Raw genomic sequence first — 25558 nt, forward strand, 5'->3', positions numbered from 1 at the left:
TCGATTAGTTCCTTTGTTGTGCAGAAGTTTTATGATTTGTCTAGTTTTGCTTTTGTTGCCTGTGTTATGTCCAATAAATCACTGCCAAATCCAGTGTCATAAAGCTTTCCCTCTGTTTTCTTCTTGGAGTTTTATAGTTTCATGCCTTATATTTAGATTTTCAATTCATATTGAGATAATTTTTAATGTGGTGTGAGGTAAGGATTCAAGGTCATCTTTTACATGAGGATATCCAGTTTTCACAGCACCATTTGTTGAAGAGACTGTCCTTTCCCTGTTGTGTAGCTCTAGCACCCCTGTTGAAAATCATTTGACTGTATATGTGAGGGTTTATTTTGGGGCTCCCTATTCTATTCCATTGGTCTATATGTCTGCTTTCATGCCAGTACTATACTGTTTTGATTACTGTAGCTTTGAAACATGTTTTGAAATAGGAAATATGAGACTTCCGGTTTTATTCTTATTTCTCAATATTTTATTTTTCTGGCTATTTGAGGTCCTTTGAGATACTGTATAAGTTTTAGGATTTTTTTACCCCAATTTTTGGTAAAAAATACTACTGGGATTTTGATAGTCATTGAATTGAATCTGTGGATCGCTTTGGGTATTATGGCCATAGTAACAATATTAAGTCTTCCAATGCAAGAACACAGGATAGCTTTCTGTTTATTGCCTTTAATTTATTTCAGCATTATTTTATAGTTTTCAGAGTGTAAGTCTTTTGCATTTTTGGTTAAGTATATTTCTAATTATTTTATTCTTTCTGATGCTATTGTAAGTGAAATTGTTTTCTTTATTTCTTTTTGGATTTTTATTGTTAATGTATGGAAATACAATTAATTTTTGTGTGTTGATTTTGTATCCTGAAACTTTGCTGAATATGTTTATTAGTTCTAACAGGTGTGTGTGTGTGTGTGTGTGTGTGTGTGTCTGGTGTTTTAAGTTTTTATGTTCTGGTACATTAAAGATTATGTCATCTGCAAACAGAGATAATTTTATTTCTTCCTTTCCAATTTAGGTGGCTTTTATTTCATTTTCTTGCTTAATTGCTCTGGTTAGGATTTCCAGTACTATGTTGAGTAGAAGTGGTGAGAGAGGGCATCCTTGCTTGTTCCTTATCTTGGAGGGAAAGCTTTCAATTTTTCACCATTGGGCATGATGTTAGCTGTGGGGTTTTTACACATGCTTTTTATTATGTTGTTGTAATTTCCTTATATTCCTGGTTATCTGTGTTTTATTATGAAATGTTGAATTTTATCAAATTCTTTTTCTGCATTAATTGAGATGATCAGGTGTTTTTATAACCTTTGTTCTGTTAATGTGATGTATTACATTGATTAATTTTTGTATGTTGAGTCTTTCTTGTGTTCCAGGAATAGATCCCACTTGGCCTTGGTGTATAAACCCTTTAATGTGCTATTGAATTCAGCTTGATAGTATTTTGTTGAGCATTTTTTTTTGCATTAGTATTTAGCAGGGATATTGGTCTGTAGTTTTCCTGTAGTATCTTTGTGTGATTTTGATAGCAGATCAAAATCATAATGCTGGCCTCATAAAATGAATTTGGAAGTGTTTCCTCTTTGTCAATTTTTCAGAAGAGTTTGAGGAAGATTGGTTTTAATTCTTATTTAAATGTTTGGTAGAATTCTCTGGTGAAACCTTTGAGTCCTGGGCTTTCCTTTGTTGGGAAGGTTTTGATTAGAGATTCAATCTCCTTACTCGTTATAGGTCTGTTTAGATTTTTTATTTCTTTATGATTCAGTCTTAGTAATTGCATGTTTCCAGAAATTTATTCCTTTTTTTTCTAGGTTATCCAATTTGCTGACCTATAATTGTGAATAGAAATCTCTTGTGATCCTTTTTATATCTGTGGCATCAGTTTGAATGTCTCCTCTTTCATTTCTGATTTTTTGTTATTTGAATCTTCTCCCTTTTTTCTTAGTCTAGATAAGGGTTTGACAGTTTTGTTGACCTTTAAAAAATCTTTGTTTTTTAACTTTTTCTATTATTTTCTTATTCTCTATTTTGTTTAATTTTGTTCTACTCTTTATTATTTCCTTCCTTTAGCTAACGTTAGCTTTAGCTTGTTATTCTTTTTCTATTGCCTTGGGATATAAGTTAGGTTGTTGATTTGACTTTTTTTGTTGTTGAAATTTTCTTTTTTAATGAAGACATTTACTGCTATAAATTTCCTTCTTAGTACTGCTTTTGCTGCATCCCATCGTTTTGGTATGTTGTGTTTTCATTCTCATTTGTTTCAAGATGTTTTCTAATTTCTCTTGTGATTTCTTCTTTGACCTATTGGTTGTTCAGTGGTGTGTTGTTTAATTTTGACACATTTGTGAATTTTCCAGTTTTCCTTTTGCTGTTGATTTCCAGTTTCATTTCACTGTGGTCAGAAAATATACTTAGTATGATTTTAGTTTTCCTAAATTTGTTAAGACTTATTTTGTGCCTAACATGTGATCTATCCTGAAGAATGTCCTGTGTGTGCTTTAGAAGAATATTGATTCTGCTCTTGTTGAGTGTGGTGTTCTGTATATGTTGTTAGGTCTAATTAGTCTACAGTCTTGTATTAAAAGACCTACCATATTGAACTTCTTGCTGGTTGATCTATCCATTACTGAAAGTGAGGTATTAAAATCTCCTACTATTATTATATTATTGTCTATTTCCCCCTTCAATTCCTTAATGTTTGCTTGATGTGTTTGGGTGCTCTGCTGATAGGTGCATATATATTTATAATTATTATATCTTCCTGGTGAATTGACCCTTTTATCATTATATAATGTCCTTTTCATGTGTCTTGTGAGAGTTTTTGACTTAAAGTTTATTTTCTCTGATATAATTACGGTCACCTCTGCTCTTTTTGGTTACTATTTGCATGGAATATGTTTTCCCACACTTTCAGCATATGTATGTCCTTATATCTGAAGTGAGTCTCCTAGACAGCATATAGTTGGATCGTGTTGTTTCATCTATTCAGCCACTCTATATCTTTTACCTGGGGAGTTTAATCCATTTACATTCAAAGTAATTGCTGATAGAGAAGGACTTACTATTAACATTTTGTTAATTGTTTTCTGTGTATCTTGCTGTTATTTTTTGTCCCTCTTTTCCTCTCTCACTGCCTTCCTGTGTTTTATTTATTTGTTTGCAGTGGCATGCTTTCATTCCTCTCTCATTTTCTTTTGTGAATCTTCTATAGTTACCATGGGGATAACATAAAATATCTTATAGTTAATACAATCTATTTTAAACTGATAACAACTTAACTTCAATCCCGTACAAAAATTACTCCTTTACATCTCTCCCCTCTCCAACTTTATCAATGTCACAAATTACATCTTTTACATTTTGTATCCGTTAACTTAGTTGTATAGGTATAGTTATTTTTATGTGTTTATATTTTAATTCTATACCAGAATTAAAAGTGATTTTTGCACCACCATTTCAGCATTACAGGATTCTTTGTTTCTATATATTTACATTTACCAGAAGGCTTTATAATTTTGTATGTCTTTGTGTTGCTGTGTTGTGTCCTTTTATTTCAACTTGAAGGACTCCCTTTAGTAATTTTTGTAAGGCAGTGGTGGTGAGCTCTTTCAGCTTTGTTTGTTTGGAAGGGCTCTTATTTCTCTTTCATTTTTGAAGGACAGTTCTGCCTGATACAGTTTTCTTGGTTGGCAGGCTTTTTTTTTTTTTTTTAAATCTTTCAGCACTTTGATTATATCTTCCCACTCCCTTCTGGTCTGCAAAGTTTCTGCTGAGAAATCCACTGATAGTTTTATGAGAGCACCATTGTTTGTGACTTCTGTCTTGTTGCTTTCGAGATTCTCTCTTTCTTTGTCTTTGACTTTTGACAATTTGATTATAATATATCTCAGTGTGGCCCTTTTCAGGTTCATTCTAGCCTTTTGAACTTCTTGAATTTGAATGTCCATTTCCTCCCTCATATATGGGATTATTTCTTTAGATAAGCTGTCTGTCTCTTTTCTCTCTTCCCTTTCTGGGACTACTATAATACATATATTTGTCCAGTCTGTGATATCCCTTAAGCCCCTTAGGCCTTCTTCACTTTATCCTTTTTTCTTTTTTGTTCCTCTGACTTAATCATTTCAAATGACCTGTCTTTGAGTTCACTGATTATTTCTTCTGCTTGATCAAGTCTCCTGTTAAACCCCGTTAGTGAATTTTTCAATTCAGTTATTGTATTCTTTAGCTTTTTAGAACCAAAATTTGTTTAGTTCTTTTATTTCTTTAAATAATTTGCCTCTTTGCTGATATTCTCATTTTATTCATGCATTATTTTCCTGAACTCATGTAGTTGTCTATCTGTGTTCCCTTGCAGTGCACTGTCTTTAAATGATTATTTTGAATTCTCTGTCAGTAGCTCATGGATCTCCATTTCTTTAAGTTCAGTTTCTGGAGATTAATTTTGTTTCTTTGATTGAGCCATGTTTCCCTGTTTTTCTCTATGTTCTTGTTTATTTTTTTGCTGTGATTTGTGCGTTTGAAAAAGTAGTCACCTTTCCTCATCTTTATAAACTGGCTTCATACAGGGGAAGACCTCCAATTAACCTGGCTTGAGCCTCTGGAAGCAACTCAAACCTTTTTCAGGGATATGTCTTCTCTGGGCTTGTGCATGTAGTTTCTCAATTACAGAGCTTTGCCATTTGCTTTTTAAGGAGCTTGTAATGTCTTGCTCCCTCTGGTGTCTGTGTCACTGTAGGTTCCCTGGTCCTGCAACAAGCCCTGAGCTCTCTTTTGTTCTCTGTGGCCCCCAGGCATCCAACAATGCTGATTCCTTATTTGTACTCCAGGTCAGACAAGACAGAAACCAATTTCTTGGGCAGTTCTCTGAAAATCTGGAGCATTGGACTTATGTTCCCCTCTTCTCGTTCCTTCCCAAGGGAGAGGCTGCTAGTTGGACTGTTCTCAATTGTGCTGAGCCGTGCTGGCTTGGAGCTATTGTGGTTGGCATGAAATGGCCTTTCTCAACTGTTTCCCTGTGACTGTTTTTGAATTTGAGCTTGCCTGGGCTACCATGACTTCTTAAGAAGTTTCTGGAGTTCTCATGAAGACTTTTAGGCCATATATTGTTAAGTTGGGATATCTGTTGGGGAATAAAGCCCAGAGCTGCTTATTTTGCCATTTTGCTGATGTCATTCTCTAGCCCCGTTTTAAAAGCCCCTCCTCTAGGCACTCTTTCCCTCTGTCCCTCAGCAAAGACCACTGTACTGTAAGGGATGTGAAGGCCTTGCTGGGCCATAATAAATACTCTCCCGCCCAACAGTTGACCACGGGGCATGTGACGGTTGAACGTAAGCGTGTTTCTGTTCTGTCTGACCAAGTGCATCCTGTATGGTCTGCATGCTTCAGGTGAACATGTGCTCTTAGCCATTTTAGGGACAGATGTGTTTTGAGAGGATGTTATACTTGTGAGATCTGTCAGGAGTCAGAGGTCCTGGGTACCAGCTCCACCACTCCAATAGATGTGACACTTCTGGTTTCTCTCTAATTGTGCATGATCAGACTCACACTTCCTTCTTGGGAGGTACAAGGAGAAATGGGTACTTCTATATCCTAAGAATCCACATGGGAGTGTCACTGGGAGGCTGTGGGAAACAGAGACAACAGATTTCCCGGCCTATGCTAACATACTGGACCTAAGAGGTGACCCAGCCAGAGCAAAGCTTAGCTCACAGCAGTGAGGATGAAGCTGGCTCCACCTCTCGCTCTATGTCCCTCTTTTCTCCTTTCTATAAATTCCCTGCCCTTCCCTGTTATACACCTTCTTGTTAGCTGCCACTCAACCAAGAATATTTTCAGGGAAGGGTCAGATTGCCTTGTAGAAGGCTCTAGTAAATATCCATTGAATTGGCTTGAATTCTGTTCTTTCTGTAGCCCCTTGCTACTCCTCAAGCCAGTGTGCTTCATCACAAATCCCCAGCATTGGGACCAAGTAGATTGTAGAGGGCCCTACAAGATTTTCCTCTTTACAGATTCTCCTATTAGAAGACCTATTCATTCATTCATTCATACATTCAACATACACTTTTGATTTTTCTCAAGGCCACCCAGCAGATGGCCTTGGGAATTTCTGCCAGTCTGTGGCATAGTGAGACCATTTTGGTGTGCCCACAGGAGAAGGGAGGATTCTTCAGGATTTCTGGAGACCCTTCAGGATCTCTCATCCATAGAACTTGGCAGAGCAGTTCTCTGGGAAGCCCTTTAAGTGACTTCATGTGCTGAGTGTCCGAGGATGGGGCTCTCAGCTGGAACAAGGATGCTACTGGCACAGTAGGCAAGTTGTAAGCAGGGCCTGCCTGGGTTAGAGGAGGCTCAGGGTGAATGAAGACCTCTAAGGCCAGCACCGGGCATCTGAGGAAATAGCCTTGGGGATTTCTTCTAAGCAGAAGTCTGAGGTCACTGGGGCGACTTCTGAATCAGATGCTTCCACGTGTCCAGCCTCATTGTGCTGTTCACCATGACTTGCATGCATATGGGTAAGGAGCAACAATGGAGCTGTGATTTCTCTTTAAGGAGATTCTACAAGGAAGTACATTTCTTTGTTACTCCCTGACACAATTTTTAGATTATCTATCTACCCACTCATATATTTTCCCCTCAGTTCATTCAAGTTCAGAGAGACAAAAAGAGAGAGAGAGGTTTTAAAAAATTAATTAAAGTCTCTTCTAGGACTAGGCATGTCATCCCTGTGCTTTCTCTTGGGTCAGGTCAAGGGTGAGGGGGACAGGGCTGTAATGGAATCACATCCAGCCAGAAGCTGGTAATCTCTTTTAGACTCCATGCTGCAGCTGGCATATGGCCTGCCTCATCATCTTTCCCTCTTCCTTTCTCCTTCCATCCTTCTTTCCCTCCCCATCTTCCTCCCTTCCTCTGTCTCTTTCATCCCAGTGAAGTGGTAGAGCAGATGCTTTGAGGTATCAGTCTCAGCAGTCAGACAAACCTGTGTTTGAACATCAACTTTCCCACCTATTATTGTATGTGTGAACTTGGGCGAGTTACTTAACCTAAACCTCATTTGTTAAGTAGGGTACAAAGTAATACCTACCTCTTTGGTGTGTGGTGAGGTTTGAAAGAAGTAACGTGAGTAAGGAACTCAGCATTGTGTGTGGCACATAGTCAGTGTCTGATACATGATGGCTGAGATTCCTTTAACCCTGTGCTTGCTGATATATGCTTCCTTTGGCAGCCTTATGCTGGCCCCTCAAAGATATAGTGGCGAACAATGCAGACTTTGCTCTCTGCCCTCAAGGAGCTCATTCTGGTGGAGAGGTGGAAGCAGTGAGCAATGGCACTCACTCCCCAGCTCTAATTCCACTGTGGGCTGGATCTGTGAGTCTTTTACTCCAGACTACTTTCAGATAGAGCCACACCAGCTGGTTTGGCTTCCTGAGCCTTTAGAGAGCTGGGCTCATATGAGTTGTGCATTTGTGAGTGCACTGGATTGTAGTTCATTCATTCCTGGAACACTTATTGCCCTGCCATGTGCCAGGCACTGTTCTAGGCACTAAGGACGCATCAGTGAATAAAACAGAGACTTTGCTCTTGTGAAGTGAATGTTCTAGTGGGAAGAAATAGACAATAAACACAGTATGCTAGTAAATTCATAGGGTGCTACAGAGTGATACACACTGTGGGAGGAAGGAAACACAGAAGAGATGAGGGAGATTGGAGGTTCTAGGGGTGGAGGTGGGGAGGTGGGGTGTACTTTTATCAAGAGTAGTCAGGGTAGACACCTTTAGAAGGAAGTATTGAGCAAAGACTTAAAGGAGAAGAAGCGGATTGCCTTGTCTGGGGTAAAGAACTTTGCAAGAAGAAGAAAAAGAAAATACAAAAGCCCTGAGGCAGGAGCGTGGCAGCTTGTAGGAGGAACAGGAGGGAAGCAAGCACGGCCGGGGAGGGGTGAGCAAGGCAGGGAATCTCCATGAGAGTGGAGAGTGTGTCTGCCTGGTGCCTGGCAGGTGGTAAAAGTACAGTGAGTATTGGTTGAATGAATGACTTTTTACTGGCATCTAGGCTGGTCTGAGCCGGGCCAGGCCAGAACTGACCCATTGCTAATTTGCTTGAACAGAGAAGGCTGATTTAAACTCTCCCTGCTGATAGGAACAATTTTCAAATCACCAACAGAGCTCGTATAAAATTCAAATGTGCAGTCAAGGAACATCAAAATACAAAGCCCTTTCCTTAAAGTGTAAAAAGAACGGCACATCTGCTGAGGAGTGGGAAAAACAAAATGAAATTACAGATGACCTTTGAATGCCTAATTTAAAAAAAAAGTCTGTACTGAACTTCCCCTTTAGCTGCTGTGAAAGTCTCCATGAGTGAGTTCCCAGCAGATGTCCAGTCTGAAGCTGTTGGAGGAATGAAGGGGGTAGGCCATCTGCAGAGGAAGAGGCTGCACCCAACTTCCGGTGACCACGTGCCATGTCTTCTCTTACTTTGACTTTCAGGATGTCTGATTTTTAGCTCAGGTCTCCCCGCCCCTCATCTCCAGAGAGCTAGTCTCCCACCTGTCCCACTCCTTACTGGCTGCTGAGGATTAAGTGCTAGGAACAACTCAGGAATATACTCCTAAGGGACCTCCCCCTTCTTCCTCACCCCAGGCCTCCTGTGCAATCCATCTTTAGTGTGACTTCTGGTTCTGTCTGGCCTAAAGCTGGAGGATGTTGTCTTAGGCACTCAGGACCTGACTGGAGCTCCCGTGCTCTCTGCCCTCATCTCTGACCTATCTGCTCCTAACCCCAGCTCTCCCTCTTTCCTCTGCTTCTTCATTTCTCCACCTCTTTTCTTCCTTTCTCACCTTGTGCAGAAATCCTAGGAGTGGTTGGACAGGCATCCCAGTGGCCCAGGGTCAGGAGAAACAGTCCCTGAGGACGTCAATGGATCAGGACCATGGATAGGGCTCTTTTGCTCTATGCAGCGCAACCATTCACTTGGGTCAGCTGTCTCAGGGCATCTGTGTGAAGGTGACCATGAGACCCCCTTTATCAGACAGAGGGGTGGGGGCCTTAGTGACTAAGGGACTTGATCATATCCTTTGCTATGAAGTGGCAAATTAAGAACCCAGGCTTTCAGATTCTTTCCATTGCACCATGTTAGGTTCCCCACTCCCCATTTTTTAAAATTAATTTTCAAATATGGGTCACATGAGACCAAAGGGCTTGAGGTTGCCTCTGTCCATTAGAGATGAGGCCGGTACCACCATGGATGTGTGTATTAGAAGAAAAATAGCAGCCATGAGCTTTTGATAGATAAAGAAACAAATGAAAAGGAAAAAAACAAAAGCACAGATAACAACTGGACATGTTAATCTATTTACTCAACAAATATTAACTGAGTGTCTGTGAAATGCCAAACTCCATGCTGGGGATTTAATAGTGAATCAGATGTGGTCTTTGCCATCATGAGGCGCTCAGGGTGTTGGAGAGACAGAGACATAAGATTGGTTTCACAATTTCACAAAACAAGCTTGGTTTTGACAGTTCACTCCTATTTCCCAAGTTATTTTTTTTTTCTTCCGGGAAACCTAATGGGTGCAGAATTCCCCATGCAGCCTCCCTTCTGATGCCATGCTGAGCCTCACTATAGTGGGCTCAACCCCCAAAAGGCAAGCAGTAGGGCAGAAGCTTAGGAGTTTGAGCTGAAATGATTGACACTTAACAAAAGGGGTCCCCAAGGCAACCTTCTTTGTCTATCAGAGTGCTTTAGGAAGAGAGATGATTTATCACATCGGCCAAAATGGGCATCTAGTCCCCCACCCCCACCTCCCAATCTGTCCACCCATCCATGGAGTAGAGGTTAAGAAGACAAGATTTGACACCACATTGCCTGGGGTTGAGTACTGTTTTCACCACTTATCAGCTGTCTAACCTTGGACAGGTTACTTAACCTTCCTGGGCCTCAGTTTCTTTGCCTGTAAAATGGGAATCATAATAGGACCTATCTAGTACAGCTGTGAAGATGAAATGAGTTATTAGATGTAAAGTGTGTTAAGACAGCACTTGGCACAGGAAAAATGTTGAATGGTCTATTATTACTAGACTAAACTCTATGAGGGCAGGGGTAGTGCCTGGGACACCGTGACTGCTCCATACTTTTTAAAAAATGAGTAAATAAATGACTTTGCTAAGACCTGAACTGCTGTGTGTGGGCCCTGTCCCTTGAACCAAAGCCACGTCTCAAGTGTCTTCTCAGCTGAGGAGAATTCAGTGATAGCTCCCTAGATTTGCTCTGAAAGACCCAGCCGGGAGCAGGGCCAGCCTGGCAGAGACACCTGTCCCCAGGTACACCTGGCCTCTTCTCTTGGTGCTGATCCAGGGACGTAGCACAAGCCCCAGAGTGAGAGGCTCTGCCGTCAGCAATGCAGAGGTACCTCTGCTGGTCCAGGATTCCCTGTCAACATAAGAAACAACCCCTGGCTGGTACTGGCTCAAAATGATGACAGATGAGCTGCATCTATATCACCAGGCAGGGAAAATCATATTTGGTCCACGGTGGTGGCTTCTGTGTTCAGCATGTCCAGGAGAATCAGAGAGCCTGGAGTTAGAATTAGGAAGCTGAATGGCAGGGGATTATTCCCACAGAGCAATTGGATGTGGTACAGGGACAGGCTTGCTGCCTTACCCCTCTCCCATGCATTGTTTTGTGCTTTTGCTGCACACATCCCCAGCTTGAGAGGAAGATGGAGACCCTGCTTTGTTTCCATGTCCCTGAGGCACAACAACTGCGCTAAAGCTCTTTTCACTAAATCCCAGGCTTTGCCCCTGGAGCTGGGTGCAGAGTAGAAACAGGACCGTAGCTCAGGAAGTGTGTCCCCAGATGGTGTGTGGATCTTTGCAGCCTGGCAGAGGGAGGAGCCTGAGCTTTGCTTTCACACTGACCTGGGTTTGAATCCCAGCTACCTCTTTGACCTTGAGCAGGTTCTCAAGCCTTTAGAAGCTTTGGTTCCTCACCTGTGAAGTGGGGGCAGGGTGGGGGAGGGGGCATAACAGCCATTTCAAAGGGTCATTGCTAATGTTAGGGAGATGATGTTAGGGAAGTATGGGATGTTAGGGATAAATGTTGGTCCCCTTCTCAGACCTGCACAAAAGCACCCGTCTTTCTGAGTGTGTATGTGCTCTCTGCTGTTCCCCTGGGATCCAACAGCGAGGTCTCCCTGAACCACTCATCAAGTGAAGACACGGTTAGTAAGATGGGCCATGTCTGTCTTCCTCCTGTACTCCACCGTGACCTCCTTGAGGGCATAGACCCCTTCCGATCTGCCCCCGGCCCACTGCAGCCCCCATGCACCCGCCTCCACACATATACAGCCTGGAACAGGCTGCTCTCCCCAGACTTGCTACACGAAAGCTGGAATTTGGCTTGAAACTCTGGGATTCTGGATAGAATCCAGGGCATTTCTAACATGGATGGAGAAAGCTGCATCTTTATTTTCACTAATCTCCTACTGAAACCTAGCATCTCTCTTAATCACGCATGTAGGCAACAAAGCACAGCCGTGTTAGCAGTACCTGTGAATTTGTCACTGATAAAATCACAGGTATTTTCATAGAACATTCCCGTAGTTGCAGCTATCTAGAAAGAACATTTATGCTTTGAGCTAAAGTATTTATCAGGCCCACTGCTAGATCTTGCTAATAATGCATTAATAAAGGAGCACCTTTATTACTGTATGACAAACTTGAGAAATATTTTGAAAACTATATTTCAGTATAACTGACTTCCTTTGTAATTCTGTGTATTTTACTGTATGCATTTATTAAGATCACTTGAGAAGACTTCGCCAGGCTGCCAAAGGGGGCCGTGGCATGACAAAGTGAAGAACATCTAGTCTGGGAGGTCCATGGGTGGGCTTCTTTGGCCTGCAAATCCCCTAAAATGAATGAAAAAGGTGGGAGGCTAGGTCATTATGTATATGTGACTTTTGCTCATAGTCAACATTTGGCAGTGTCTGGAGACATTTTTGGTTGTCCCAACTGGGAGGTGCTACTTGGCATCCAGTCGGTAGAGGCCAGGGATGCTGCGAAACATCTCACATGCACAGGACAATCCCTCACAACAAAGAATTATCCTGCCCCAAACGTCAATAGTGCTGAGGCTGAGAAACCTTGGACTAGACCATCACACATTAATGGAAATTTCTCGGGTTGTTAAGATTTCTAGGGAAAAAAAAAATCGATGCACAACTTCATTAGAAACACCTGTGATAATTGTCTCATCCAACACTTACTGCACATCTACAGTATCTACCAGGAGCTGGACGCTGAGACTGCAGAGAGGAGTCCCACCTGGAGGAGCTCTGGGTCTGCAGCTTAGTAGGATGCATGACCCAGTAGAGTGGCATGCAAGATACAGCAATTATGCAAATCTCTAAGGGGGCACCTGTTGTCCAGGCAATGTGCTGGGTGCTAGGGATACATGTGACTGTGACAGATCATGGTCTCTACCCCTGTGGGATCCACACCTCTCAGGGACACAGACACTAAATGATGCCATGACGTGTGCTGTGAGTGATGACGGAGATGCAGGGCTCTGGGGGGACACATGGCGGGATGTGTGCTTGGGTGAGTGTTGGGGTGAGGGCAGTACACCTTCGTACAGATGTCAGTATGGTCTCCTGGGGAGCTGAAGTTTCAGCTGAGACCTAAAAGGTGTATAGGAGTTGGCCGGACGAGAGGATGGGGAAAGGATGCTTCAGTCAGAGGGAGCAGCAAGTTTGAAGAGAGGGAGCAGCAAGTTTGAAGAGAGGGAGCAAAAGAACATGGAGCATCAGAGGAACCACACCAGCCTGGCTTGGGCTGGAGTGTCACTTAAGGGAAAGAATGGCAAGAAAGGAAGCCCGGGAGAGGAGCGGGGGTTGGCTCAGGGGCTCTGTGGGGTGTCTTGTGTGCCATATTTAGGACTGAGGGCTTTTCCCAGAGGAGCCATTGAAGGATTTTAAGTAAAAACAGCTGGCTACTTTTGTTTTGTTTTGTTTTGTTTTGTTTTGTTTTGTTTTGTTTTTTGAAAGGCATAGATTGGGAGGGAAGAGGCATGGAATTTGGTGGATGGCTATTGCAGTGAATGATTGAGAGTGAGAGTGAGCAAGTGAGGGGCAGGGGGAGCATAGAGAGTAACTGCCCAGGAAACCAGGGGAGGCTTCTCAGAGGAGGTGCTGTACGAACCTGGAAGAGTGAGTTAGGTTTGCTAGGCTGAAAAGGTAGGGAAAGGGCATTCCAAGCAATGGTCCAAGCATTGCACAGGCCTGAAAGAGCCTGGGGTGTTTGTAGATGATGGGCTATTTGGTATGACAAGCATAATGTGCAGGGGAGAGGGGCTAAGATGAGGCCTAGTGCCAGCATCTCTATGACCCTCGCCTCTTGTTTGCTCCTAGTGGGTGATGGCAGAGGCCAAAGACACTGTTGGCACTGCTTCTCCCATCTCTCCAGACCAGGTAACTCTGCAGAAGGCAGGTGTAGAGATGGCTCAGAGTCCCACTGTAGACGTGAGGTGTATGGTCAGCTCTCCATGTGCAGGTGAGACGTCTTCAGTGGGCATGATTTACCCGGCATCTGCAAGGCTCTCCTGCATTTCCTCTTAGGGCAATTTCATTGATTACATTCCTTCTACAAATCCGTAGCTCCAGCCCAGACTGCACTCTCACATTCCAGTCTACAGCCCTAATTGCCTTCTGGCCATCTCTGTCTGGATGTCCCACTGGCTTCTCCAACTAAATTTGTCCAAAAATTGACCTTATCAGTCAATAAATATTTGCAGAATTGAATTGAATTTTCCTGCCAAACTTCTCAAAAGAGTTATCTCCTTAAAATTATCATTATTTGTAGACAACATGATTGTGTACCTAAAACACCCAAGGGAATCAACTCAGAAATCTTTAGAATTAATAAGAGTTCAGAAACCCAGTTGGATGCAAGATGAATATATAAAAATCAATAGGTTTTCTGTATATCAGTAATAACCAGGTAGAAAAAAATAATGGGAAAAAATGTCATTCACTAGAGCAACAAAAAGTGCATAAAATATCTCGGAATAACCTTAACAAGATGTGACAGGACCTATATAAAGAAAAATAGAAACCTTTACTGAAAGATTAGCTGGTATTTATCCATCACGTATAGTGTGTCAGGTACTGTGCTGAGCATTTAGCAGATATTATCACATTAATCTGTACAAGCATCCTAGCAGGGTATTAATTTTAAAGATGTCGAAATGGAGGTTTCAAGAGTTTACTTAAATTGTCCACAAAGTATTAAGTGGCAAAACTAAAATTTGAACCCAAGCTCTTAACCGTTTCACGAAGCCACCTCCAGAATACACCATACATACACAGACACAGGAAGTTGGTAGGTGCTGTCTGAGTATTATAAAAAGATTTCTTCATTTCACTCATCCATTCATTCCAAAGATACCTACAGAGTGTCTACTGTAGACAAGTACTGAGCTCTGTGTTAGAGATAAAAATGTGAGTAAAATCTCAAGGAGTCTACGGCTGGAGAAGCCACGTACACATATCATCATATATCACCATTGGTGAAGCCAGTGATATTCACTGGTTCACTAGTTAATTCACTAAGGATGAGCAAGCCAAGGAAGAATACTTGTTATTAGCTTGAGGGTCCCAAGAGGGCTTTCTGGAGGAAGTAACAAGCCTTAAAGTGCCTGGAGTTAGCTGGGCAAGGGAACTAGAGAGAGTATTCCAAGTGCAGAGAGCTGGCTGGGCAATTAATATGTGTGGATCCCTCATTTAACCAGCGACTCTTCTGTGAGCATCACTGTGTGCAGGTACAGGTCTGGGCACTGGAGAGAGAGGGGGAACAAGACAGCTCCCCTGCTCTCATGGGGATTGCATTCTAACTGGGCTGGAGGGGTACAGAAAATAAACAAACAGGGAAATAGATGTTGGAGAATGCTAAGTGCTGTGGAAAGATAAGCAGGCACCTGGAGCACTGGTTTGAGAGGAGGGAGGCCTGGATTTTATTTCGAGTGATCTCTGAGGAGGTGGCATTTTGACTCAGGCTGAAGGAAGTGAGGGAGTGGGTCACATAACTCTTCGGGAAGAGCTTTCTGGGCTGAAGCTGGAGCAAGTGCAGGGTCCCAAGGTGGGTGTGTGATGGGCTTAGGCAGCCTGGCTGATGACAGGGATAAAGGGATGAGAGACAGGAGAGGAGGTCAAGGAGCAGTGGGGTGTCCCTTGAGGTAGGGCTTTTGAGGTATGGCAAGAAATTTGGCTTTTATGTTGAGTAGGATGTGAAGCCCGAGAGAAATCTTTCTAAATGTCAATAAAGGAAAAAATACTATCAAGAAAAAGACAAGTAAATTTGACTACCTGTAAAAACCAAGCATCTTAATCTACATGAGAAATCTAAACCAAACAAAAAGCACACGACAGGTGAGAAACAACATTTGCAACCAAAATGACAAAAGAGTAAAATCCTGATTCTACAAAGAGTACAAATTGGTAAGAAAAACAATAAGAACTTATGGAATAGGAACATAAAATTTAGATACCTTTGTATGTCAGACATCATAGAATTAAAGGCCAAAATGTCTACAAATGTATATGTAGGGTGTATGATGCATAGAAGATACAAAAATGTAAATCAATAAGATAAACATCACAATGGAAGATGAGCCAAAAATTTTGTCAGATAGTTCCTCTATCTGGGAGAAATTAAAATGGTCGAGGAAAGTTGAAAAGATGTAAACTTTGAATCACAAGGCGATGCTGAATAGAACAAGATAGCATTTTTTTGCATCTGTCAGGTAGGCAAAAACTTCTCAATAAGATAATACACAATGTTGGCAAAGATGCCTTGAGACAGGCATTCCTAGACGTGGCTGTTGAGAATGTGATTGGTACATGTTTTCTAGAAAGTGTTTGGGTGATCCAGAGCCAAAGCCTCAGAAATCCTCGTACATTTTGACCCAGGAACCTGTGCTTTTGGAAGTCTGTCCTAAGTGAATCATCCAAGAACAAGTGCATGAATGACAACCTGAAGACTCTAGCTCTCCAGGATTGTCCTAGAGCCCAGCACAGGTCTCGGCTGTGTTTGGTAGCTGCCTTGGCTAGAGAGAGGCATGGGTGGGAGAAGACAACCCAAGCTGGGTACTGAGAAAGAGAAGCATGGTGTCTTTGGATGAAAATTCACAGCAGCATTCCTGTCTCAGGGCTGGTCACCAGAAGTGAAGAACAGGTAGCCCTTTTCTTGGATGCAGTTCAGCATTTCATAGGCATGAAAAGACATCGAGCCTCTTGGGCATGGCCTCCCACTCGACGTTTCAATCTGGTGTGGCTGCTCAGGGTTTTAACTTTGTCAGCTCAGTAACTAACCAACATTTGATTCCAGGGAGACTTCCAAACGAGTCTGGCATCCAGCCCTATCTAACCATCTCCAACGGCACCTGCCACTGAGGTCAGCCAGCTTCATATGGACAATACCCTACAGCCGCCCTCACCACCCCCCCCCCCCGCCGGAAACCAAAGCTGGACACAGTTCCTGCATAAGTGAACATTCATTCTGGGACTCTGGCCATGGAAAAGCATTTTCCACTGCACTGACCAGCATGCTGTCACCAGACCTTACTAAGAGTCCAGGTCTCATTTATAATGGAAAAAAAACCCCAGAAACAATTTAAATGTTTAGAAATAGGAAGAATGGTTGAGTAAACTGTAGTATAACCATATACTGGAATGTGGTGCATCCTTTTAAAATGCTGTGTATGAATAGATTCAATATCTTGGGAGAAAAGCTCATGTTATAATGTTTACTGAATTGTTGCAAAAGAAAACCGAGAAATGACCTGAATGGCCATCAACGGGGGAGTGGTTCAATAAATTGAGATACATCCATGCGGTGGAATATTACACATTTATATAAAAAAATAAGTTAGATATGTATCTACTGACCTGGAAGGTGTCCCTGATGTATTGTTAAATGAGAAAGCAAGTTGCAGAGAAATGAGCTAAAGTACCATCTCATTTTTAAAGCAAAGTGATACAAATTCTCCCGGAGCGTGGAATGTGTCCATTTGTTTGCATGAAAGAGGAGAAGGTTGGAGAGGGACACATACCTGCCTGTTAACTTTGGAAGCTTTGGAGTGTGTGGATGGGGGCGAGATCAGAGATCCATTTGTCTTTTTAATACATCTTTGGCTTGCCTGTATGCATATCCTGGCATATTACAAGTGCACGTTGCCTTTTGTCACATAAGACTGAAGAATAATTCACTGAAAAAAGAGCCCACAGAATTACATATACTATATTATTGCAATGATGTGAAATATGCATGGAACATTTTAGGAAAAAATAAAGAAAATATTAACAGCAGTTGCCTCTGGAAGGAAGGTGAGATTGTAATGTTTCCTCTTTTTTATTCTTGCCTCTATTTTCCAAATTTTCTACAAGGAGCAAATTGTATTCACTATTGTTTAAAATATAATGACCTCTGCCGTCTCATTAGCCAATCTTGCCTTTATTTATGACAATCTGGCCTCTGTCCACCTTGTCACCCACCACCTGTCTTTACTGAAATTCATGTATCCATACAGCAAATACTTACTGAATTCTAGGCACTGGGGATGCAGCAGGAACCAGGACGGGGCTCCCATTCTCAGCATCCTTACTTCCAATGGAGTCCCTTTCTCCTGTATGGAACTACCCTCTGGTTCTCCTCCCACCATTCTACCAGCCTCCCTGCTTCCTACTCTATCACTTTTATTGTCCCTATCTGCCAAAGATGTTCCCAGGGGCTCTGTTCTGAGCCCCTCTAGTTTCTTTCTCCACAGCGGGAGATCATATCCAGGTTCTGAATCAGAAACTGCAGACTCACACAGGCCTGGGAGGAGGCAGCTGTTGGGATGCTGGGGGTGGTGGTGAATGTTGGTGTCAATGGTTGCCCAGGACACGAATGCGGATGGTCCTTAAGGTGTGGCCCCTGTGGGGTCAATGCTCCAGAATCATTCTGGGCATCTCTTTACCTCGGTCCTGCCACATGGAGGTATTTGTTTATGCCCAATCTATGATCCAGGCCCCATGGCCCGTCACAGGGTCTAACCTAGAGGAATGAATGCATGAAAGAATGAATGATGTGGTGTGATGACATCACCAGACAGGTTTTAGAGACGTGAGCCAAGTAGATCTGTCAGTGAGGTGAAGTTCAGGAAAGTGAACTGGGGGCTCCGCTGAAGGTTGTAGAGATGAGCTTTATTTCCTTATGATTGTAGTTGAGTATTTTTCTGGTTTCTGGGCTAGTTATGTCTTCCTTTGTGAACTAACTTGTTCAAGACCCTGACCAGTTTTTCAATTATAATATTGTTGTTTTCCTAGGATTAGTAATAGTTCTTTCTCTATTAAACGTATTACTTATCCACAAAACTTCTTGGTGGGCCCTTTGATTTTATTTCTTTCTTTAACCTACACATGCTTTTTGTATAAACTATCGATCTTGTAATATCTTCCATAGCTTTTACATTCAGAAAATGAGAGTCAGATAATTATTTGGGTATATTTTCCTCTAATTATTTTTTTGCCTTTTTTCTTTTTTTAAAAAAAAAAACTTCTAACTCTTTACTCCATCTGGAATTTGTTTTAGTACATGGTGTGAATTGACGAGGTAACTTAATTCTTTCCTCAGACATTTAATTAGTTGACCTTGCAAAGTGTTTTTCTTTTCTCATTGATTTTTAATGCTGTCATATACATATTTTAATTTTTATGTGGATTTAGGGCTATTCCTGTAATGTTGTTTCATGTTCTGCCTGTCCAGTCTTGGACCACCTCCATGTTATTTGCATAAACATCACTGGTGATTCTGTTTAGTATCTTGTAGGATTAGAATGCCACAGTTCTGCCTTTTCAAAAAATAACCGTTGTCTGCGACTGTCCATTTTTCCAGTTAAACTTAGGTATCCTTTTTTACTAAATTTAAAACAGGTTGCTGGGCTTTTGATCAGAACTGCATTAAGCTTATAAATGAACTTTTCAATAACTTTTCAAAAGGTTAATATTCTAAATTAACCTTTCAGGAGTTCGTCTTTCCACTCAAGATTATGTTATGTCTCTCCAATTATTCAAATTTTTTATCCCTCTCTAAAAGTTATTTTTATACAGTGACTGCCCATTTCTGATTAAGTTTATTTCTATTTATTATATGCAGTTTGTAGTTATCATAAATAAGACCCTTTTTCTTTCTGTTTTATTTGTCACCGCCATATGGAAATGTCATTGATTTTGTGTACTTACTTTGCTTTTGGCTACTTTACCAAAATTTTTTATTAGTTCTAATAGCTTTCTAATTGATTCTCCTGGGTTTTCTGGGTATATTAATATATCATCTGCAAATCATATTTTTGCTGGCTCCTTTCTCATTTCTTTTTCGTGGGTTGCATGGATTAGCTTTCCAATAAGGTGTGAAATCTCAGAGGTGATAGTAACATTTCTATCTCATTCCTGATCTTAATCAGGTGTTTCAACTGTAAGTGCGGTATGGGTTATTGTTCTAAAATGGATGCTCCATCATGCTAAGGAAATATTCTTTCTCCTACTTCCAAATGCTTATTTTAATCAGGGTTACATGTCTAATTTTATTAAATGCTCATTTAGCATTTTTTCAGAAGACCTTAACTGTTTTTCTCTTTTAATGGGATAGTTTGTGCTATCCTTCTTTTTTAAAAGAGATTTTTTAAATAGTAAAGTCATTTTAGAGATTAACTGTCCTTTGTCAGTTAATCCCTAAAGTGGGCTTTAGAAAATTTTAGTGTTGAGTCAGTTTATGTGTATCATAATTGAGAAGGTGGATCTGAAGTGGACCCCTTACATTTGAATCCCATCTCTGAGTAACAGTGTGACTTGGGCCCCCACCCTTAATTTCTCTTTGCCTTAGTTCTTCATCTGTAAAATGGAGATGATATGAACAGTACCCACCTCATAGGGCTATTGTGAGGATTAAACAAGTTAATATATATAAAGTTCTTAGAAGAGAGTCTAACTAAACACTCACTGAATACAAGCAATATATTAAATGATTGAAAACTTGCCTTGTGTCTGGTACTGAGCTTGGGGTATGGATTTAGAGATAGGAAATCTCAAGGATGGTCTGTCTTCACATGGAGCTTATAGCCTGGTGAGAAGACAGGTGCTTATGAATCAATCACATGGAAGCATGGAAATTTGCTTCTATGATAAGTGCTACCAAAGACAGACACTGGTGTCATGAAAGCATGTAATAGGGGGTGTGAGCTAGTCAAAGAGACACTTGACTGAGAGCTGAAAGATAAATATGCCAAAAAGGGAGGGAAGAGTGTTCTAGGAAGTGAGAACAGCATATGCAAAGGTCCTGTGGCCAGTACAAAGGACTGCGAAGGGTGGGGTTTTTTTTTTTTTTTTTTTGCTAGTTTTATTGAGAAATAATTGACATACTTCACCATATAAACTTAAGGCATACAGCATGATAGTTTGATTTACATATATTGTGAAGTGATTACCACAGCAGGTTCAGCTAACATTCATTTTCTCATATAGAAACAATGAAAAGAAAAGAAAGAAGAAAAGAATAAAGGGAAAAAAATGTGATGAGAGCTCTTAGGATCTTTTCTCTTAACAACCTTCCCATATATCATACAGCAGAGCTAGCTAGAGTCATCATGTTTTACATTACATCCCTAGTACTTATTTATTTTATAACTGGAAGTTTGTATCTTTTGACCAGCTCCCTCCAATTCCCCTTTCTCCCCATCCTTCACCTCTGGTAACCACAAGTCTGATCTCTTTTTTCGATGAGTTTGTTTTTTGTTGTTGTTGTTGTTGCTTGGGGTTTTGTTTGCTTTTTTAAATTCCACATGTAAATGAGATCATGAAGTATTTGATTTGTTTTTTTCTGTGTAACTTATTTCACTTAGCATGATGTCTTCAAGGTCCATCCATGTTGTTGCAAATGGTAGGATTTCCTTGTTTTTTAATGACAGTATAATATTCCATTGTGCGCACATGCACGTGTGTGTGTGTGTGTGTGTGTGTACACATATTTATTTATATTTGTTTACCAACTTATTTATCCATTCATCCCTCAATGGACACTTAGGCTGTTTCCATGTCTTAGGTATTGTGAATACTGCTATTATGAACGTGGAGGTTTAGATACCTTTTAGAAGTTAATGTTTTTGTTACCTTTGGATATATTCCCAGAGGTGGAATGCTGGATCATATGGTAGTTCTATTTCTAATTTTTTGAGGCACCTCCATGCTGTTTTCCATACTGGCCATACCAAATTTACAAACCCACCAACAGTGCACTAGGGTTCACTTTTGTCCACATCCATGCCAGTGTTTGTTATCCGTTGTTTTTTTGATGACAATCATTCTAACAGGTGTGCTATCTCCCCGTGGTTTTAATTTGCATTTCCTTCATGACCCGTGATGCTGAGCATCTTTTTATGTACCTTTTAGCCCTTTGTATATCTGCTTTGGAGAAATGTCTATTCAGGTCCTTTAGAAGGGCAGGGTTCAACTGGAAAAGCTGGTGGACATGAGGCTAGGAAGTCACTAAGGACCAGACCATGCAGAGAGCCTCACAGGTCTACAAGTGATTTTTCCTTGTTGAAGAGCATTGAGGAGCCATGGAAGGGTTGATGTAGGTGGGGGAAAGGGGAGGTGACCTGATCAGATTTCTGTTCTGAAAAGACACCCCGAGCTGTTGTGTTGGCAAGGACCAGAGTAAATGTGGCTGGCCAATTAGGAGGTTATTATAGCAGTCTAGGGGAGAGAATGATGTGGGGTTAGGGGAAGTGGAGATAGAGACAGGGTGATAGGTTGTCCATGTGGCTGTGAAGGAGAGGAAGATGTAAGGAAAGGGTAGGGAGGGGCGTCACGAGCCTGAACATCCCAAAGGAGGTGTCGGGTCTGGAGCTCAGAGGGAGGTCTGGCCTGGACTGTGAAGTTGTGAGTCATTGGGGCACAAGGAGGCAGATCCTCTACTGGACAGAGAGGAGGAGAGGCTCCCACACTGAGCCTGGAAAGGAGCCAGAGAAAGAGCAGTGGGAGGAAAGATGGAGATTGCGGTGATGCGAAAGGAAGCTGGGGTCCATGCTGCTCAAGGCATTGTTGCATCACCAGGGCGCCAGGTAGACGAGCAGACTCTCAGGCCCCAGAATCTGCATTTCACCCAGGTCCCCAGGCGATGCCTGTGCACAGCATAGTCTGAGATGCTCTGGTCTGGGCGGTGGGAGGGCTGTTTCCAAAGGGAGGTGCGAATAGCAGCTTTAGAGGCAGCTGAGAGAGAGGTCTGTGAAAATGAAGACCGAACAGTATCCCCTGGACCCATCAGTGACCTTAGTGGACCTGTTTGGGTGGATCAACAGGAGCAGAACGCAGAACTGACAGGGCTGGAAGTAAGGAAATGAAGACCGAAAGTATAGACAGATTGTGTTTTCTAAAAATTCGGCTGTGAAGGGGAAGAGAGTGACAAGGCTGGAGGGAAGTGAGGAGTGGAGGGGGAGCTGTTTTCTTAACAATAGAGTCTTGAGCATGTTTAAAATGGGAAAGTTCTAGTGGAGAGGAAACGACTGAACACGTACATATAACATACATAAGAGAGGAACATATATGAGGTTCTTGAAGATTAGGGAGGGATGGGATCCAAAGTGCACATTGGAAGGAATGTGCTTAGATGGAAGGAGCAGAGGTTCATCTAAGACAGTGTGGAGTAGGCTAGACGGGTTTGCCTTTGGGGAGACAATGAAACCCCCACTGATGGCTTTCATTTTCTGTGGAGAGTGGGAAGAGAGGGCAGGGGGTAGGAGGAGGGGCCTGGAGGGTCAGGAGGCTGTGGAAAACGGAGCAGGTTTGAAATCATCATTCTAGCATTTAATGTTGTAAAAGAGGTTGTTCCGTCTGGGCTGCTGGCCTTTTAGTTCAAACTCCCTGAGCCTTCGTTTCCTACCTCACAGAATTGTTCTGAGGCTTGAGTACAAGGATGCACATTTTGTCACCTGGACAGTGGCCGGCACGAGCCAGCTGGCACTCAGCGTCAGTCACCCCCCTCCCCTCCCTCTGTGCTGAGCACCGAGCGGTTCTGGAGGAAGCCCTTGGAAAAGTGGGTAAATGACCCTCTAACACATTGCTCCCACCTCTCCGGGAGGTTCTCAGAGATCTGCCGGCCATAATGAACCGCTCCCTTTCTCTCTCCCAGGCCAGAACTGCACGTTCCAACTGCAGGGTCCCAATGGGACGGTCGAGAGCCCCGGGTTCCCGTATGGCTACCCCAATTACGCCAACTGCACATGGACCATCACCGCGGAGGACCAGCACAGGATCCAGCTCGTGTTCCAGTCCTTCGCCCTGGAGGAGGACTTTGACGTGCTGTCGGTGTTTGATGGGCCGCCCCAGCCAGAGAACCTGCGAACCAGGTACCACCCACCCCTTCCCATGGCCGACAGCTGGGCCCTGAGCCAGGCTCACTAAGAGGAAGAACCAACCGGCCAGCTGGGATGAAAGGTTTATGGTCATCAACATAGATCTCTGTTTTATGAGGCCCGCCCTCAACTCCTCTGCTTTCTTTACATTTCCCCACTCCTTTCTCCTGCTTGGAGGTTCCCAGTAGGCAGGATTGATGGGTAGGACATCTGGCAAGTCTAGATAGAATGCATGTAGAGAAATGCAAGTCCTTCTATTGAAACTGACGTTGCATGCATCTGTGTACATGTCGGTATATCTGTTTGCACACAGAGAAATATATTTTCTTCCTTTGGGCTCAGCAGATGGGAGTTGAAGGCTAATAGTGACTAGGACTTGCATCTTGTCCTCGAAAACCATTAATGCTTTATTGGAATTTGTCTCTGTGTGGTCTTGGCTGTGGATGTAGAATTGGGAATTTAGGGGAAGTTCCCACTGTCTCCAACCCCATGGCAATTGATGGATGAGAAAACTATGAAGAGGGCGAAATATCAAGGAGGGAGACAGGGAAGGAGGCCTCTGCAGAAGGGACAGGCTTTTCTGGGGCAAAGGTAAAGATCCCGGAGTCACAGCCCTCCAGGTTTTGTTGCCCTGGCGGCCTGCCATGCTTCATCACCAGTCTTGTCCTGGTCCTACCGGATAGGCTTTGGGCTCCCCAGGGAGACAAAGAGTTAATGGTTTACCAGCCAAGCCCTGGGAAGCCCAGGGTGCTAACTGATGGTGCACTAATGAGCAGTTCCCTGCCAAGCCCTTAACCTCAAGGCTTTGTCTGAGATGCTCTTGGAGCAGAGTCACAAACAGCATTCCCAGGACAGCACCAGCCCTCTTCCCGCTCACTCCCTGCCCTCTCAGGCAGTGCGGAGCTGAGACTGCCAAGCCTGCAGCAGGGACGGGCCTCTGGGACTCCCCTGACTAGTAGCCCCTCTTGGACAAGACCGGGCCTGTCCATCCACCCTTGACATTCCACAGTGATTGGTGATTGGCGCACAGTAGGTGTTCAGTGAAACTTGGATGTAGGGACTGGAGTCCTCCTCACTGACTCATCCCCTAAATGTTTCATGAACACCTACTACATCCCAGACACTGGCCTGGGTGCTGGGGAGGCAGCAGGGAGCAAAACAAAGCCACTGTCTTCCTGGAGGTTACATGCTAACTGGGGAGGCAGGCCTGGACTTGAATGTGTGAATTTAGAGTTCAAGGACATCGGGGCTAGAGATATAAAATCGGGAGACTGGGACTGGATAGTACTTAAAACCATGAGCCTGAATGAAGGCCCATGGGAGTGAGTCCCCTGCATCAGATGTCCAGCTCAGGTGACACCATCTGTAGGGCACCCACATAGACGCTTGCTGATGAATGTGAAAGACAGAAAGGCAGATCAGGCCAGGGAGGCAGTTGGTTGGGGTGCAGATGGCTGAAGTTACCTTCCAGCTCTTTTTGCTCTTAAGGCAGAGTTCGCGCATGTGTGGTCAGAGCTCTATTTTCTGACACTTGGGTTTTCTGATTCTGAGAGTGAAGTGTACAAGACCCCAGAGGTGAGGATTGCTCTGGCCTGGAAGGGTGGGGGTTTCCATGACCTAGGGAGATGGTCCTGGCAGGGAAGGCCCTGGATGTGTTCCCAGCCAGGGCACAGCCCACGCTGGCCAACCAGCCATGTTTAATTAAGGCTCCCATTACCTTCACTGGGTCACCCCCTGCTTGGGCCCCTCGTCCCTGTCATCTTCCTGATGTGCTCATTTTGGTTCATCTCAGAATCTTACACAGTTTTCCCACGCAAGCTCTCTGCCTCCACAGTATCTGAGATCCCATCTCCTTTCTAGCATCTGCTCTGTGCATTTGTGTTTTCTTTCTTTTTACTCAATTGGTCTTGCTGGAAGTTTGCCTGTTTTATGTGTCTTTCCAAAGTTCCAACTCTAAGGCTATCAATTTTATTCCTTTCCTATTATCTAACTTACTGATTCCTTTATCTTTATTCATTCTTCTCTCCCACTTACCTGTGGCTGGTGTTGCTCTTTTGTTGTTTCCATGAATTGAATTAGTTTCACTATTTCTTGTTTGAGAATAAAAACATTAAGAGGCATT

General features: G+C 42.8%; 1 protein-coding gene across 1 annotated transcript in view; it reads left to right on the forward strand.

The window, feature by feature from the left end:
- Positions 1-25558, forward strand: part of CSMD2 (CUB and Sushi multiple domains 2) — a 575735-nt gene that overhangs the window by 37566 nt on the left and 512611 nt on the right. The window contains exon 2 of the mRNA XM_074376903.1: positions 23214-23430. Coding sequence (XP_074233004.1) covers positions 23214-23430 — 217 coding nt within the window. The remainder of the gene's footprint in view (positions 1-23213; positions 23431-25558) is intronic.

The sequence above is a fragment of the Camelus bactrianus genome, chromosome 13 (assembly GCF_048773025.1).
Source record: "Camelus bactrianus isolate YW-2024 breed Bactrian camel chromosome 13, ASM4877302v1, whole genome shotgun sequence".
NCBI lineage: Eukaryota > Metazoa > Chordata > Mammalia > Artiodactyla > Camelidae > Camelus > Camelus bactrianus.